Below are 18,665 nucleotides of genomic sequence, written 5' to 3' on the forward strand. Positions count from 1 at the left end.
GAGAAAAATCCCAGTGGTTTATAAAGATAGGTAGAGCTGTTCAAGCTCACTCTTAAGTTCAAAAGTCCTAATGAATACCATTTTTCACCTACGAAAACGACAAAGATCCAAAGGCTAGGTAATAGGTGGTGTAGGCAAGGGCATGGGGAAGGGAGTGCTTGCATACAGCGTTGGTGGGTGTGAAAATTGGTATGCCCTATTTGGACCACAATTTGGCAACATCTGTTAAAATCCTAAAGGAACGTACTGTTTGACTTAGCAGTGCCAGTTTGGGTATCTTGCCTTACAGATAGACAGTACTTACAGATGGTGTCAAAGGTAGCTTACGAGGATATTCCTTCCAGCATTATTGGTAATAGTGAGATGCTGAAAACAACCTAATTGTTGATCAGAAGAGCATTGAATTATTACAACCATACAGTGGAATACTGTGATGCCATTAAAAAAGACCATTGCAGGTCCGTTTGTACTTAGAGTATAATTTCCTCTACTGTTCGGCAAAAAAAGCAAGATTTAGAACAATGTATATGCTATATTTCCTTTTGTACTTTTAAAAACAAGGGGAGAGAATTATTTGTAGTATAATAATTATATTTAATCCATTATATCCAAAATATTCAATCTGTAGTGAATATTAAAATTATCAAGATGTTTTACATGCTCTTTCTTGGACTAAGTCTTTGAAATTCACTGTATATTTTACACTTGTGAATACACCTGCATTTGGACTAGCCATATTTCAGGTGCTCAAGAACCACATACAGCTGCTGGTCCATGCATTAAGCAGAGTGGGTATGGAGAATAAAGATTTCTGGATTAGAAGTTAAGAGGCCCTGCCCCTAATTGCAGTGACATTATTCAAGGAACTTTACTTTTTTCTGGGTCTCATTTTCCTCAGCTAGAATGTGAAGGATTACACCAGAGCTCTAAAAGTCCCTTCCAATTTTAAAATTAGGGTTCAAATACATTATTTCATATTACTTGTCAAAGTCAAAAATGTAACTGTGCCTGCTTTCGTAGACACTATTTTCACCAGCACTCATAAAATTCTGTTCCTAAGTGAAGCACACTTCCTATTATAGAGACTACATTGTTAACGATTAGAGTAAGGTTCTTCGCTTATTAGGTTGCTTAAAGGAAGAATGTTACTAAGCTACAGACACTATATAAAGCAGACAGGAATTGGTTAGTTCTTCTAATAGAATTAAATCAGGTTTGAGGCTTTGCTAATTCTACTGCTGCATGGAAAACTTGGAAAGAATAAAAGAGAGAATCACATTGACAGTATCTAAAGAAAGTAAATATTGAAGGAGAAAATGGAGAGATGTTTTAAAGTACAATTCTGTTTATTAAAGTTCATTCTGCAGAAAATAATAACCAGTAGTTGTCTTTGAATAAGAGAGAATGAGAATAATACGTTGGATCTCAACCATGGCTGCACAGTAGAATCACCTGAGGAGCTCTTAAAATCACGATGTCCATTCTGTACCCCATATTGGTTCTCAAAGCCTGGTCCCCAGACCAGCAGCAGTAGTATAACCTGGGAACTTGTAAGAGAGGCAAATTCTCAGGTCCTACCCCAAGACCTACTGAGTCAGAAACTCTGGGGTGGTGTCCAGCAATCTGTGTTGTAATGCTCTCCTGGTGAATCCAATGTGCTGTCAAGACTGGAGAATTCTACTGCAAGAAGGTGTGGGGGCAGGGATGGCAGGTGGGTTTCATATAGTGTGCCAGCTTTCATACTCCATCAGCAGTGGGGATGGAGTTAGGAGATGGAATGCAGTTTGCCTGCTAGGTATTTGCCATTTCTGATTTTGGGATTTGGGTAACTTATTGGCATTATAGGGGCTTGGATGTTGCAGTTTACAAATAGAAGTCAAGGAGTACCCTATCCAGTTTGCAAAAATAATAATAATAATAATAAACAGATAAAAGAGGGAGAAGAAAAGGGGGGGGAAACGCTGAAACAGAAGCCACAAAAGGTTGGGAAGGAGGGAACAGTATACTAGGTAAAATGTTAAAAGCCAAGAAATTTCAGCTAAATTAAAAGATATTTCAATTACATATAAGGGTTTCTTAAAGAAGTTCAAGTGCCATGCAAATTTTAGGGCCATTTTACGGTCCATCATCACTTCCATTTGCTCAAAAAGTGCTGAAGGCTTGTTCAACTCTTTTATCATTTGGCATTAAAGGATACATTTCCTCTTAACATTTAGACTTATGATAGGAATGCATTTAATACAGGGATGGTAAATTCGGAATGAACTGAGCCAGAATACATGTTTTCCAAGTGTAAAGAAGTTGTCTCCGACTGAGAAGGAGTTAATGTGTCACATTCTTTTGATTTCTACTCCTCGGGAGAGATCACAGTATCTGTAATTTCGGAGGCATATGCTGAAGAATGTTATATTGTGGTTTCACTAAGCTGAATAGAGATCTGTCTGAGAGTTTTTAGCCCTGACAAAATAAGAACGGACCCATTATAGGATCAGGTTCATTTGATTTTTCAAAGTTAGGAAAAATATGCAGATCATTTCAGAGACTCCTTTTGCTCTGCCTTGTTAAAAGGCGGATGCAGGAAAGCAGGCTGGGCTGTGTTGAGAGAGCATCTTGGAGCTGTTTTTTTCACAATGTCGGCAGTATAACTTATGCAAGCCCTTTTTGTGTGTATTTGTCTTTTTTCATCCCCAAATACTCCATTTTACATGGGAAAGTCAGTTTTGAAGATTTCCAAAAAGCTATGCGTTGTAACAGAATTTATACTTCTTCGAAAAAACTGCTCTTTTACTATAAAATAGAACCGGCCTTTCATACCGGACTAAAACAATTCTGATGTAACTTTCCTACTCATCACATTTATTATAGAAAAGGTGATAATATTGTTTGTGAGACCATGTTTATCTACTAAAAATAGGATTTTGATTTTTGTATTAATGTTGGAGTGCTCAGTTTATATTTTTAGATTGTTTTGTGAATGGGGCTCTTTCTGAGTATAAAGTGATTTTCAGCACATTGATGATATTGTTGAACATCTTCCTCAAATAGCAAACACATGCATTTCAACAGCTTTTTGGATAGAACGGCAGTTAATAATTTCTTAACAGGAAAAATGTATGGCTTTTAAAATTACCATTAGTTTCTCATCTTATGTCCTGGCATTTAAATCATGAAACTTCATCTCGGCGTGTAGACTTCCTCGTATGGCCAAGAGGAAAGAAGTGGCTTTTCTGCAAAGCTAAATAGTTTTTACTTTATTGTCTGCTACAAAACAGCTGCTGATACCAGGAAAATGCCATCTCATCATTGGGCCTGGGGTGTCCAAAGAGGCAGGAAAAAAATGAGTGTACCTCCCTGTCTGCCCTGGCACTCTCCTCCTTTCTCTCCGTTTTCATTGCGGTGAAGAGCAGGAGAACAATATTCTGCAATTAAGGATTCCATTAAGTTGAAGAAAAGAGCAAATGGGGAATGTTTGTTCTCCAAGCTGAAAAAATTTGTCTGGGGTTGGGGGGAGATAGTGGTAGTGGTAGAGAGAGAGGTGGGTGGAGAGACGAAGTCAGGGCTGTTTGTTGAATATACTGTTAAGGACTGTTACCATCCTAATTAATCAAGTTAGAAATTACAGCTGTAGTCGGTTTCCCCCCAATTCTTGTTATCAATTTTCTTCTCTTTTGAGACAAAGCAAATATAAATTTTGTGTTCATTTGTCATTCGTTCTTTGACTTCAGCATCTCTGAAAATAACAATGTAGCACAAAAGCCCAGTATTTACCTAGTTGTAATGTGGGTTGCCATGGTGTTTTGCAAATTATTGCAATTATGTTCACCATGCGAGTCGCCCTTGGTAACTGGCGAAAAAACTGATAATCCTGTTTTGAACAAAAGGTCAAATTGCTGAATAGAAAGTCTTGATTAACTAAAAGATGTACAAAGTGGAATTATTTCCTACCATTCAGAAATAGTTCTTGATCGGGTTTGGGGGAGGGGGTGAGTAAGTACATCTGATTACTGAAGTACAAAGCATTGAAAGGATGTTGTCTTGAGCCTTTCATGTAGTCTTAATGGTGGCTTTTTTGTCAAATTTACCCATTTGCGGCATTGAAAGAGGCAGCTGCATTTAAGCTGGAGAGACGGTGCTTTTTCAAGAGTTCAGTGCATGGAAAGTTCTCAGCAGTATGTGCAGTTTACTAGTAGCCCCTGGTCTATTAAAACTGATGTGCCGCATTTGAGCCCATTGCTCTCAGTACTTGTGAACCCCTCTGGCTGATGATCTAATAAAGTGCTCTTACTGGACAATCTCTGATCAGCTACTTAAAAAGGAGCTGGGGGAGGGGCCGGAGGGAGAAGCCTCACAGGCAGGCAGACTTGGTGTAGGCCACAAGAGACGCGAGTGGCTAAGCTGAAAGGTTTGTCATGATGATAATCAGTGTTAAAGTATCTGCCAGGGGGTTTTGGGTTTTGTGCCCCAACTCCTCTAAGCTGAGATCACATTTTTTTTTTCTGGAAGGAAATCTTAATTTTATTCAAAGTTGAATAAGAAAAGATTAGAAATGTCTTTTTGAAATTTGAATATTCACGTATGTGGATCTGTTTCTTAAATGCTGGGCATGCATGAAATACAGGATCCTGCATTTATGTAAAACCAGAAGTTTCCCAGGTTACAGCCAAAGGTCAGATGGGTTTCATCTCTTCTGAATCTGGCAGAGCATTTGGTGGTGGTGGTGGGGGGTGCGTCTCCTTTTTTAAGGGCCACCTGAAAAATCAGTTCTCAAAACTTTTGAGAGTGTGTGAAAGTGGCATGAAAGCAAAGCAAACCTTAACAAGTTTGTGGGTTTACATTCTACATCACCTAGCAACCCCCTAGCTCAGCCAGATCTCTTGTCTACCCTTAGTTCTGTTTACAGACTATTCAAACGGCCCTTCGAAACCATGAAAGATATTCAGTTTCATTAGTACCATTCTCAAGGAGAAAATAATTAAAGTTAAATGAACAAACATTGCCTAGTGATGGTTTGAACTCCATTCTGGCTTTAAGATGCCCTTTCAGGATATGCAATTGCATGGATAGTGCAATTTTAACATTTGCTGTTTGGTGGCCAAAGGCGTAGCACATTAAACCATACCAATAAATGCTAGCCTGCAAACAAACAAAAATTACTTTAACTAGACTTGAGCAAAGAAAAGAAACTCTGCTGGTAGTAAGGTTCTAGGCATGCCCTCTGATTAAATGGTTGTTGTTTTTTAATTTGATTCCTACCCTAGACATCCGAGCTGATCCATGTGTGTACTGAATAAAGGCAGGGGAGGGAGCATGGGGAACAAAGCACTTCTCTTTAAAACTGATTTATTACCTACCTTCAGAGGTCCAACATCATAAAGAAAAGTATTCAAATCATAATCCGTAGAAGACTGTGTATTTTAGTGAGAGGCTTAATTAAATAAATGATTCTAATACTACTAATACATGCCCTGCCACTTTCTACTTGGGAACTGCTTATGTGCTTAAATTGACCTATCTTTGAAATTTCTGAATTAGTAAAAAAAAAAAAATTTTTTTTTTAAGAAAAAACTTTTTTTATGTGCCTTTTTTTTTTCCGTAAGCATGCTCGATGAAAATTCATCTTGGCAACACCTGAACACATGATAGAACTCAAAATATTGTTCAGATGTTTTGGTGATTTGGTTATATTGAACACTTGGTGAAACTGTCTCTTCCATCATTAATAATGGTTTTCTGATTATAAAAGCAATGTATCCTTGTTGGAAATTTAGAAAATAGAGAAACAGAAGAAACCACCTAGGGGTAACAGCAATGGCATTTTAGAGTATTTCCTTCCAGTCTTTTTTTCTGTATACATACTGGTGAAACTAAGCCTTGAGTTTGCTTTTGAAGCTTATTTGTTTGCCTGTATACATAGCAAAGGTGATGTTTTTCCAGGAGTGAAGACTTTTTTGAGAGATGGGAGCGGTGGTTGGTGGAAGTAATGACCAATTTTTCTTAAAGGCTTCGTCACTAAAATGTCAATATGGGCACCATAGTAGCCATTTTACCATCTCATTCCATTTGATTTTCTCTTCCTTTTCCTTGTTGAAATGACTGTATGCCTTAACTGACACACCCATTTGTAACCATTCATGCTGGAAAGTCGGGCATTCATCATCGTAGGGGATATTACCTCCCCAAGTCACTTGTAGCTTCACATAGGGGAAAAAAGTCTTTCATGAAAAGATTTGTAATACAATAGAGATTAATGGAATGTGGAGAGGAAAATGCTTTCCATTTCTCGCATAAAGTGAAAGCAGGGCAGCTCAGAATCTTGTATTCTGACTATTTGTGTTTTGTTAGATCTCTAACATCCATGGTACATGGCTGGATTGCGTGAGCTCTTTGTGCTTTGTTGACAGTTGACAGACAAAGCAGAATTATTCCTGAAGCAAGGTACTGTGTACTTAGTTGTGACCTATTGCAGCCTAAGAATGTAGCTTGCTTTTGAGTTGAATGAATAGGAAGAGTATTTTATAGAATATAAAATAGGCTTGAATATAGTAAGAGAGATTTTTAGCTGCCCATACAGAAAGATACATGTCCTCTATTGAACTTTTTTCCCCCAAAATGTAATTTTCCGTATAAAGTCGTTTTAAGTACATTTTCCTTGGTTGGTCGCATGGAGACAATTTTAACTGTTCTTGTATTGTCCTACAGTGGTAAAATAAAATTGCTGGTAATTGTTGGCATTCTCTGCTCACAGTACCGCAGAAGAAGATGGCTTGCATGGGGCTCTTTAATGTACCTCAGGTACATCTTCTGATGCTCAACCTCTGATTGCAAATTAAAAAAACAAGGCTGTGGTATTGGATTTGATGTGAGGCAAAGCAGAACAACGTGCTAATTTATCATGTAATATACAATTGCTGAGGTTGGAATTTGTCCACTTGTGGTGCTATTCTATGTTTAAATGAGGACCACCGTTTGCATCTAACCTATCATAACAGTTTGGGAGTGCTCCATTATCCTTTCAACAAACTGATGGCAGAGTCTGGCCCTTGCACAAATGATAAGATCAATAAGTTTCAAATAACTTGGACAAAATGACATGTGACCGTTCATTTAAAGAGACGTCTTGCTTTAAAAATCAATTTTCATAATATTAAAAATTCTTCCATTGACTGACGAGGCACTTTCCACTTCTGTTTTGGTTGATAACTTTATTTAAAATATTTCTGTATTAACTTTAGTGAATAGTTAGTTAATATATGTATTTTTCCAGATTTGCTCTTTCATCTCCTACCCTGGCACCTCTATGAGAGTTAATAATCACTCTTTGACATGCCAGCATGCTGCAGTGTAGAAGATTTAACTTGAAAAAGCAAAATTATGTTCCTGTTAAAACTTCCCCTGGAGATCTTAGGAATATTTTCTCCCAGTTTTGGGTGCAAATGTGGGTCAGAAAGCAATTTGTTTTTTGATATTTCTGGAAATCCCAAATCACAACATGTCATTCTCCAAAAGCAGCTGTGGGCCCATACTGTGCACTGTCTATAAGAAGACCCATTTTACACTGGGGATAATTCTGTGACAGAAAAATGTGACTGCAAGGGAACCCCAGTCCATTTATAAATGGGTTTGGGTGAAGAGAGCATCTGATGTTTTCACAGTGCATATGGTTTGGGGAGAGGAACAGTTAATGGCCATTATAGAAAAGTGGTAATGATATGGTGAACTTGTAAGTGCACGCACACTGCTAGGCCTCACCCTGTGCCGCTGTCACTGCGTGCCTGGAGAGCCATTACAGGTGGAACTAGATCATACGGCACTGCAGTTCTGTGTTTTGTTGCCTCTTGAAAATCTCTGTGAATCCCCTCATGAAGCAAAGACCACCTCCTCTTCTTACATCACCATCTGTTCTGCCATCTATAACTCCAAATCCAGTAGAGTTTGTTTTGTCAGGAAAAACAGAAATTTCACTTACGTTGACTACATAGTTGTATTATTTTATGAGACTGATGCGCTGCCTACTGTGCTAAGGAGGCAACTTTTAGTTGTATTATTTTACAAGCAAATTGAGAAGCAGCTCTGCCTCATCTTGTTGATTATCCTTCATGTAGTCTCCATTTTGGGGTAACACCAGGGGGAAACTGACCAGGCTCTTTCCTGGTTTGAATGGTACGTCTTTACTAGTGCAGGGCCAGCTGTAGCCCTGCACTAATGTCCCCCAGTACTGGGGGCGTAGGTAAGATAATAACAGTATTTCATGTTCACTGAACCTTGTTGTGGGCTTTCTTACTCGATCCTCTGAAAAACACTAACTGGGTGAATGTTATTCCCTCCTGTTTTATAGACGAGGAAACTGGAGCTCAAAGAAAGGTTTGGTGACTTACGAGGAATTCATTAATAAATGGGTGGAGAGAAAATGCTTAAGTGCAGTTGTTCATAATCTCAATTTTGTATTCTTTTATTGAGTATGAGCCTTTTGCTAGAGATTGGTGAGGTCATGACCAAATTTGGAGTGGGTCATTCCCCAGGGCCCTGGCCATCTAGTTAGGGAGGTGAAATAAGATGGTTCCAGGACAGTGTTGCACTGTATGCTCAGTGGCCACTGGAACAGAAGGAAAAGTCCCTGGGGGTTGGGAAAGTTGCACAGGAGAGGATTGGAAGGATGCTCAAGGAATGGGCATTTTAAAAGGCAGAGATGCTACAATGTGAGCAAAGGCAGGGAGGTGGCAGTAGGCAAAACATGGTGAGGATGGACAGAAAACCAATCCAATGGGGTGAAGAGTTTGTGTAAGAGAATGATGAGAAAGGGGGAATGGGATGAGGCTGTAAAGCTTTCAAAAGACTGCCCAAAGCATTTGCTCCTAATCCTCTGTGGAGGGTATACAATTGGGGTTGGCAGTGGGGAGGCCTTGGGAAGCTCCACCTGGTAAGTGCTTGCACTGGATGTGGGAGAGAACGGAGGGACTGTAAGGCTAGTAGAGTTTGGCTTCCAGACTTGGTGACTGGAAACAGGAGAATACAGGTGACTAAGTACAAGGCTTCCAGACTTGGTGACTGGAAACAGGAGAAGAAGGAGGACACGCCATGTATTTGATTCAAGAGTATGAGAACTGTGAATTTTTTTTTCTCCTGTGAGTTTTAGACCCTTTCCTTATTATTTTCCATACACTTGCTCCTGTGTGTTATTTTACTGCTTCTGTTCACTCATTTTTAAAAGATATTTTTGAGTGCCTCCTATGCATCACATTTCCAAGTCTGGATGATTTGTGTGTGTGAATTCTTCTAAAAATACAAATGTACACAAATGAGTAGCAGTTTTTGTTTAAGGTGCAACTACCAGGAACGCCTCAGTTACAAGTGGAAATCGATACCTTTTTAGTATGTGCAGACAGAAAGCATTTTAGTTGAGGCCTCAGAAATATAATTTAGCAATCAGAACCAATCAGCGTTTGACACGATTTTGTACACAATGATTTCAGGGAATTAGTGATGCTGAGACTAAAGCAACAGGTGAAGGATCTTTGCATGTTTTGCTAAAGGTTAGTTTTGCTGTTGGACAGGCTGGCTTTACCTCTTTTGAACCCTCTACTTATGAACGTGAACCCTCCTTACAGATGTGGTCTGAAAACTGAATCAACTTACTCTTATTGGTTATGACAGTTTGGCATATACATGTGGTATTGTGTAATGAAATGACATGGCACACATCTTAAAGTGGCTCTGGAAGTTTTTATAAAACCCAAGCCTTCTTATAAGTTGGATTTCCAAAGAACTACACTTCATCAAGTTTTTGTTCTTCTTTGGACTTGGGAACCTCACTTTGAGTGATGCTGTATTTCCCAGCGTGGGAAATGAAAATAAGTTTAGCTTTATCTTCGGGAATGATAATTCAATTTATACAAGGTTAGTATTTTCATTTGCTTTGTTTTTATCAACCATGAGGGGCAAAATCCACTCTGAGATATTGTAACATAAGATTTGCCCCATGATGGAATATTTTCAAAGACTTGACATACTTATTTTTAACAATAGAAATATTCCTTGACAGGTAGATGTAACATAGTTACTGTTTGTTGGGGGAACAAAGGGTAAACCAAAATGTACTAGACAAAATTGAGTGGAAGCAAAGCGTATATTGAGTATGATTAGGGCCTATTTCCCCCATAGCAGAGTTTTGTTTAAAATACACTATGACCATAGGCTTAATTATCAAAATAAAACAAGGGGCGTAAAGAGTTACAGGCTCCTAGTATTTTTTTTTCAGCCCCAGTTCCCTTCACACCGTTATCAGCATGTTTAATTTCCATGCATAATAGCACTAGTTATTGTTGTCATTTGTAAAGGGAGATTAACAGATAGTAAGTAAAAACAAACCCAAATAAATACTGAATAGAGAGGTGACAAAGAAGAAAAGACCTCTTTAATGTTAATTATAACTGGTAGGAAGTCTAGACAAATTATATTATCTCTTCTGTGTATGATTTGAAAGGACATTTAGTTAGTAACTGTCAGAGAGAGAGTTAGGGATTTGCTTTACAAACAGGTGAGGTGGCAATTTAGCATCTTCCCTGGTTGGCAGCTCACCTAGTGACTCATGAAGTTGGAAATTGATGGAATCAAGTTTCAGAGACATCTGAAAAGAACTTTGGCTTTTTGAAATTATATTTAAAAATTGAAAAATAATTTTGACTTCCAGGTTGTATTCTGGTACTTAACAATTTATTGTCTCAACACATGGTAGTTCTTAACTGTCTGCTTTTTAAAAAAATTCTTGCTTAGAACTGAATGAATTACAGCTGTGGTCAGCAATGTTAACTGGTACATGTCCTGAAGCATGTAAAGCCTCAGATAGCAGCTATAATGTAACACACCCAAATGAACAATAGAGGAATAGTCCAGTCCTGTAGCTTCCATACACAATTTGCTTCAAGTCTGTTGTCTCCTTTATTATTATGCCTAAATGGTACTGGTACTTCCAGAAACAGCTAATTTCACTGTTGGTGTTTACAAGCGGCATTTAAAATTTAATACCTGCTGCTGTTGTCACCACCCCTATTCCCCTCTGATCTCCCAAGCCTGGAACAGGCTAAACCAAAGTATCTTGTTTTCTTAATTCTGATGGACTGTGAGCTGCACTCCTGACTTCACTTGTTTGAAGGAAACAGAAGTAAATGAACATGTCAAATGTAAATGCATCTGAGTTTTGGAAATACTAAAACTTGAATAAAAATGCATTCTCAGATCAAGAAAATGTGGTTAATAGGTGCTAGGAATTGAAACAAACAGTTGCCTGTGACTCAGAACCACTGATTCTTTATTCTAGTTCCGGGTCTTTTGAGGTGGCAGCCGCTGTCTGTCTCAAGATAGGTAGGAGTCACATGACTCCATCCCTTCTGTGTGTGGTTTAGCCTTTAGAGTTGGTACCATAACACTTAGCTCCTAAAGCCAAACCATACCTAATCACTTCTAGTCTGTGTGTGTGTGTGGACCTGGCTCTCCCATTTAGATTGTAATATCCTCAAACTCTACTTAGGGCCTAATTGGCTGTTCCCCACAATATTTACTATAACTCTGGGCATATGTCACAGGTTTCACAAGGGTTCCTCGAGACCCTCTACCTGAAAAGTTCAAATGAAATAGTAGCATAGTTCAGCCTAACGGTTGAAGGTAGGAATGGAGCATACTGTGGATGTATTGATGGCTGAATTTTATATTCTTTAAAAGTAGCATATTTTCTTTTAGTCAGAAAGTTTTGTAGTGCACTTCCTCCTGGTGTGCAATCATAAGTGGAGCTGGAAGAACTGATTTTTGGTGCTTCCTCTTGAGTTTGGTTGTAGTTACTTCCAAGAAGAGCCTATTCTGAGGAATGAGCTCACACAGCACAGCAGTGAGTGAGGACATCCCGCAGCTTTGGAGTGATGCCACATGGCAGTGTTAATGAGTACCAGACTGAAGTCCCTAATGTAATTAAGCAACATCTGTGTATATACTGCTCTTATCTAGGGGGAAAAGACCAAGGTTGCTCAGTCTGGAAATGGGATGGGGTTAAACATGCCATTGACCCCTTTCTTAATCATATCATACAGAGCTCTCTCTGGCCTTCCTTCTTCTGCACATGTTGTTCTCTTTGCCTGAACTACCTTTCCTGACTTCTCCACCTCCCAAACTTCTGCTTACTCTTCAAGACCAATTCAGAACTTTTGCCTGTCCAAATGGCTCCGAGACCCAGTAACAGTTGGGTCCCTACTTTGCGGCTCCCCGAGTGGGAACGCCGTGGGATGAGGGAAACATACCTTGTTCACCTTTATACCCCAGTGCTTCACCCTAGTCTGCCTTAGGCTTATTATGGCAAATGCACGTAGCACTAAAGCCCAGGGACCCTGATGCCTTCATATGAACACCTGAACTTTGCTTGATCCCATTTGTGAAGTCTTGTCTTCCTTGTTTAACAGGTATTTTCTATAGCAAACAATGCTGATTTAAGATAACTGGCATATTGTTATCACATCTCTATGAGAAAGTTCAAACAAGAGCAGTAAGGGAGAGTAACTGGAGGAGAAGAGTGAGAAAAGGGTCCTAAAAGCCAGAGAAATGGGCAATAGCCATTTCAAACCACTGGAAAGAGTGGTCAGTTGACGGTGTCCTTGAAAAATTGCAGCCAGTTTTATGCCTCCAGAGAACGTGTGTAGAAGAATCTTTTAATTTTAAATGAAATAATTGCTTGCATTTAAGTGTTTCTTTACTAATAAACCTAAAACCCATGGGTTTACTTTCTGCAGGTAATCATATAAGTTTCTATTGAGAGGTTTTGATGTATGCAGGGGGAGGTTCTTTTTTTTAAGAAAAGGGAACAACATCTTGTGCGATTTTTTTTTTTAACTCGATGAGTTTCCTAGCTTTTAAGTTTGGGGCATCGATCAAATTAACAGGTCAGGAAAGAAAGGCAAGGAGCTATTTCAGAATCTATAAGGAACATTTGAAGAAAATGAGTCCATGTTGATAACGAAGGGGGCTTTACTGGTATTTGTCGATGGTGATGGCATTGAAGTATTCTCTTGTTTTCTTTCCAGGGCTGGTTGATTTGTGAGGAGCCTACATGTCGAAATCGAACTCGCCACCTTCCCCTTCAGTTCTCCCGAAATGGACCTCTTTGTCAAGTCTGCATGAAAGCTACGCTTCGACCAGAGGTAAGTCTTATAATGCTAAAGAACTGCGTCCAGGGGGATGGGGGGCTGTGCTGGCCCGTCCCTTAGCTCTGGGAGCTAGGTATTTGGTATTTGCCCCTGGGAGACACCATACTACACATGCATATATATTTTTTTAAATATCCAGACTTCAAAAAGATGTGTGCTTTATTTTTCACATCATGAACAATACTTTATTTATGCCTGAAAGAGAAACTGACTAGGTCTCACATACATTATTCTGATTTTTGGTTGCCACAATTACAGAGAAGAAATATCATTCCTTTAGAAAACTGCTGTTACCTTTTGTAAGGGCCAGAAAACCTCCGAAACCTGTACCCTAAAGGGTTTATTTGTATGGGACTCATTGTTTTTAAGTAGGAGCAGAGATCAGTTGTTCACTTGAACTTTTTCTCCACCTTAGTACAGATGTCCGGAGGATAAGGCAGACTGATCAGTGACTCCCCGCTAGGGAAACACCTTCCTGATAATTAAGATGCCTTCCCTCTGTGGCCCCATGTTGAGCATCATCAACCCAAGCAACATTTCCCAAACTGTGGGGAGAGGAATGTTTGAAGTTGAAAGGTCTTGAGGCAAAAGAGAGTTTTGTGATCAAGCCCATGGAGCAAACTCTGGGCTAGCCAAAGTTAAACAGGCTTATTGTAGATCGTCTCAGAACCAATAAGCTGCTCATGTGCAGTCTGCCTCCCCAATACAGGACTAGAATGTGCCTCAGCTTCCCAGATTTATCAGGCCCGAGGATCGGTAAGGATTTTGGTGAGAAGAGAGTGTGAGAATAGGGAACCTGTTCCTTATTTACTTATTTTAACACAGAAGCAGGATGCTGTGCCCAAGTTTTGATTTCAGATCTTTTCACTAAAAAGTGCTGATATACAGGCTAGTTTTAGGAATATTTTGTTTTAAAGTTCTAATGGCTTTTTATCTTAATTTTAAGATAATGTATCTTTTCCCAAAACTTAGCAGGAAGTCAGGAACTACAAGTGGCTACCAGCGTTGTTGTATATTCCCTCGTTCTTTGTCATATCCATATGTATTTTCTATGTGGTTTCAGTGATAATGAAAAAATGTGTTTGTATCTTGTTCATCTCGTCATGTTATCTGTCTGTGTTGCTACATAATTTTCAGTACCCAAACTTTTAGAACGCAAATTTAACCATTCCTGTTGTTGGGCATTTTAAACTACTTTAACTATTCTTTACTGGAAAATTATGATGAATATTTTCCTGCTTAAATTATTTTTTGTTATTTGAAAAAGTTCTTTGGGATGAATTCTTATCAGCAATCCATATCAAAGTGCACAAGTACAATAGGGCCATGGTTAATAATGCCATGTTGCTTCCTTAGTGGGTTATCCCAACTTAAACTGTAACCAATACTTGACAAACATACAAGTTCACCACTGCCTTTACATTTGGGCATTACGATTAGCTTATTTTTAACTAATCTGATGAATATAAAATGTCCCTTGCCTTATATTGTATATCTTTGATAATTAGCAAAATAGAATATAGACTTTAAAAAAATAGGACATAACTGTTGTAGCGAATTCTTTTTACATCAGTCTCATTGCAAGAGTTGTATCAGTAGGTGCAGAAAGAGAACAGAAGTATATTATTTAGTGTGACTCACTGATCCAGTTGTAGGCTCCAAGAGAATCACTTTGCTTTATGAACCAATGCTACCTCTGAGACTGTAACATCTAGCTCATCAAGTCAAGTTCAGTGAGAATTGAATTACATCTTAGAGATCAGCTGGTTATATGTCTCCTTTCTGGGAGAGAGAAAGTAATAGGAAAGTGTATAGCTGGTGGATTGGTAACCTTCCAGCAAACGATGATGTCACTGGTAGTGGTACCAGGGCAATGAGCTACTCTTCCCAGGGAGAGGCTTTCATAACTGCTTGGAACATGACCCTGTGGAAAACCTGGAGGTTCAAAGCATTCCTGTTGGTGATACTGCCCCTAGCCATTCCTTACAGGGCCCATAGCAGTTGGACTGAGCCCACTCTTGTGCAGTCCATTCTGAGTTGCTAGTGATAAGGGAGGAGTTTATTAATCCTACTTACAAGGTTCCTGGGCTTTCCTAGTAGGACGCAAAAGCTCATCTTTTCAGAGGTAGTTCCAAAGAAGCTCCGGAATCAGTGGTCTGATGGACAGGATCATTGTAGTTACCATAGAGTTTTTCAAAGTGTAGATCTTGCAGGATTATGTTTATCTGGTTCTGAAGTACTAGGTTCTTGTGTCTCAATCATGCCTTACTTTCATTTAATAATTATTTATTGAACACCTAGTACATCCTAATTACTTTACTAGGGGCTAGGGACATATCAATGAACAGGATATTTCCTTATTTACAAAGCTAGTTTAACGTTACATAGGTTTTATAAAATTGATATCTGTGCACAAAAGTAGGCATTTGCAAATGTCTGTTTAGACAAAAGCACCAGTTTCCTAACACTTGACTGGTGGGGACTTTAAATATGTTGTTCAAGCTTGACAGTAAAGCACTTGCCACTTATTGTGCCAGTCTCATCCTCACATAAATCTACTCTCATTTAGTCCTGGGCTGCAGTTGGCTTGAATACTTTCCAGAATCCACTTGGGATATGAAAGCTGGCTCTTCTTCTGGCTCATGTTGCCAGAGTTATGAGAAAAAAAAGCTGGGACAGTTTTGTTCTCAGGATTTTACACATATCTCTCTTCTCAGTTACCTTTTAATAAAAAAGAAAATCAGTAAGATTTTTTAAGGGAATTTAATAGCATGCCAGTTGTTGATTATTAAAAACATATTCTGTGGCAATTCTCTATTATGTGGCAAATAAATACAGGAATGAAAATTTCAATGTATTTGTAAATTCCTAAGTAAACAGAACTCTTACACACTGGTGATAGAGACAGGACTTGCCTAAGTTAGAGAATAAATATTTTAATATCTTTATTTTCAGGACATGGTTTTGACTTCTTACGGTGGCCACATCTGGCTGGCTGTGAGCTGAACCCACAGGGGCTTCTATTATGTAGTTTACCAAAACTAAAGCATTAGTTTGTTTTGCTTTGTTTTCATGACAGAACTAAGATTTCAAGCTACGTTTTTCTGATTAACATTTCTTTTCTTCATAGGGAGGTGAGAAAGCATCTATGTGTGCCATCCTGGGCCATGGCATAAGTCGTTTGTGGAATTGTATACCCCTGGGGTGGGAGCACTGTTGTGGAGCCCTTTATTCAGCTGTTTAATTAACTAGATTTCTTGAAGGCCACTTAATGAGAAAAGCAATAAAATTACCTCTTTACTACTTTGGGACACCCATAGCGTTTCTCCTATTATCCTCAGTTGTAAAATGGTGAAAGTCCTTTATAATGGAACATGTGTACTGCACAGCACTCTGGCCTTCAGGGAAGGCGGACATAAGAACTTAGGATCACTGTGTTACAATTTAAAAAGGGCTGAATGTATTGTTGATTTGGTAGGTAAGTGAGAGACAGTGAAGATGTTGCCAAGGTACCTGGGATAGTGTCTTGCTTCTGTGTAACATGAAAACATGAAAATAATTGTGGGCACTTAAGGCAGTGATCATGAGTTGTGCAGGAAGAGAACATGAGAATGATGGTGGAAACTCCTAAACATCTACCTCATCAGTGGTTACTCTCCAGTAGCCAATGGTTTTTTTACCATGAAGGGTCTTTCCTTGTTCTCCATTGTGATTTGATATGCTTGTTTTTTGATGCAGCGTTTGCCAAATGCTATATACAGCTTCTCTTACTGCAAAACAGATGCTAGCCTTCCTTTTCAATATACTTTTTTTTAAGTGAATAAATGCAGTGGCATGTAGTGCATTCACAGTGTTGTGCGACCACCACTCCTATCTAGTTGCAAAACATTTTCATTACCCCAAAAGAAAACCCTGTGCCCATTAAGCAGTCACTCCCCATTCTCCACCTCTTCCAGTCCCTGGGAACCACTAATGTGCTTTCTGTCTCTCTGGATTTACCTATTCTGGATATTTCATATAAATGGAATCATACATTATGTGATCTTTTCTGTCTTGCTTCTTTCACATAGCATAATGTTTCTGAGGTTCTGTCATCTTATAACCAGGGTCAGTACTTCATTCCTTTATGGCCAAGTAGTAGTCCATTGAGTAGGTATACCACAATGTGTTTACCCGTTCATGGACATTTGGGTGGGTTCTTTCAGTATATTTTAAAGTTTATTGTACTTTCATAAGCTAGACAGGCCTTACACTTGGCCTAAGTTTGTGTTCTGTGGCTCACTTGTTGGTCCTAGTTCAGCAGAATAGTACTACACAAAGCTAGACTGATCCCTTCCTGTGTTCCTGCCTTTAGTAAGTATATACTTAACACTTGCTCTCTGCCTTTTTCATGAGAAGCTTTCAGGTATTTGAAGGTGACTAACATCCTGAGTGTTCCCCTGCTCTAGGCCCCAATATTCCTGGGTCTTCAGCCATTTTCTAGTGCTCTGCTTTCACAATAATGATCCTAGTCCAGAGTTTGTGTCCCAATAAAGTAAGGAGCCAAAACTACATGCAGCACTTCAAGTGCTCTCACTAGCGTTAGTACACAGTAGACTAAATCTGCTGCAGCTGACTTTTCTAGGTAGTAAATTTTTGTAGAGTCTGTTAGGGTTGCATGAACTTTTTTGGCATCCGTATTACAGGGTTGATTCATTTTGAGCATTCCATATACTAAAACCAATACATTTTTTGCACATGCAACTGCTAAGCCTTGCCTTTCCAGGTTTTCTGAGACCCAAGTGGTTTATTTAGACCTAAGTGTAAGATTCCGCTAGTGTGTATTAGTTTCCTAGGATTGCCATAACAAAGAACCACAAACTGGGTGGCTTAAAACAAAGAAAAATTTGTTTCCCATTTCTGGAAGCTAGTAAGAAATCAGAAATCCAGGCATCCACAGGGCATTCTCCCTCTGAAATGTGTAGAGGAGAATCATTCCTTGCCTCTTCTAGTTTCTGGTAATCCTTGATCTTCCTTGCACTGTAGGTGCGCCACTGCACTCCCTGCTACGGTAGTCACGTGGCGATCTTCTCCCTGCATGTCTCTTTTCTTCTTATAAGGACACCAGTTGAATTGGATTAGAGCCCCACCCTAATCCAGTATAACCTCACTTTAAGCTTGATTTTCTCTATTCCAAATAAGGCCATGTTCACAGGTACTGGGGGTTAATACTTTAACATACCGTTTTAGGGACACGATTCAACCCCTAACAGGTAGGAGTTGTACTGAGTTGAGGGAAATGGAGACCAAAAGTTAAGAGTAGTTTAAACAGACTAGACATTTAATTTACTACGTAAGCTAGCATTAGTTTTCTATCATGTGAGAGAAATCCAGGAGCGGGCTGTCCAGAATTGCTATAGTGGCTCTGCAGTGTCACCAGGTACACAGGCTCCTGCTGCCCTTTTCTGTCATCTGTAGTGCCAGCTTTCCACCCTCAAGGTT

The 18,665-nt window shown here is 39.1% G+C and overlaps 1 protein-coding gene across 1 annotated transcript in view; it reads left to right on the forward strand.

Moving 5' to 3' along the window:
• The window catches only part of POLA1 (DNA polymerase alpha 1, catalytic subunit), a 288,452-nt gene that overhangs the window by 176,041 nt on the left and 93,746 nt on the right, over positions 1 to 18,665 (forward strand). The window contains exon 35 of the mRNA XM_036912786.2: positions 13,062 to 13,178. Within this exon, the coding sequence (XP_036768681.2) occupies positions 13,062 to 13,178 (117 nt within the window). The remainder of the gene's footprint in view (positions 1 to 13,061; positions 13,179 to 18,665) is intronic.

This window comes from Manis pentadactyla, chromosome X (genome assembly GCF_030020395.1).
Source record: "Manis pentadactyla isolate mManPen7 chromosome X, mManPen7.hap1, whole genome shotgun sequence".
Classification (NCBI taxonomy): domain Eukaryota; kingdom Metazoa; phylum Chordata; class Mammalia; order Pholidota; family Manidae; genus Manis; species Manis pentadactyla.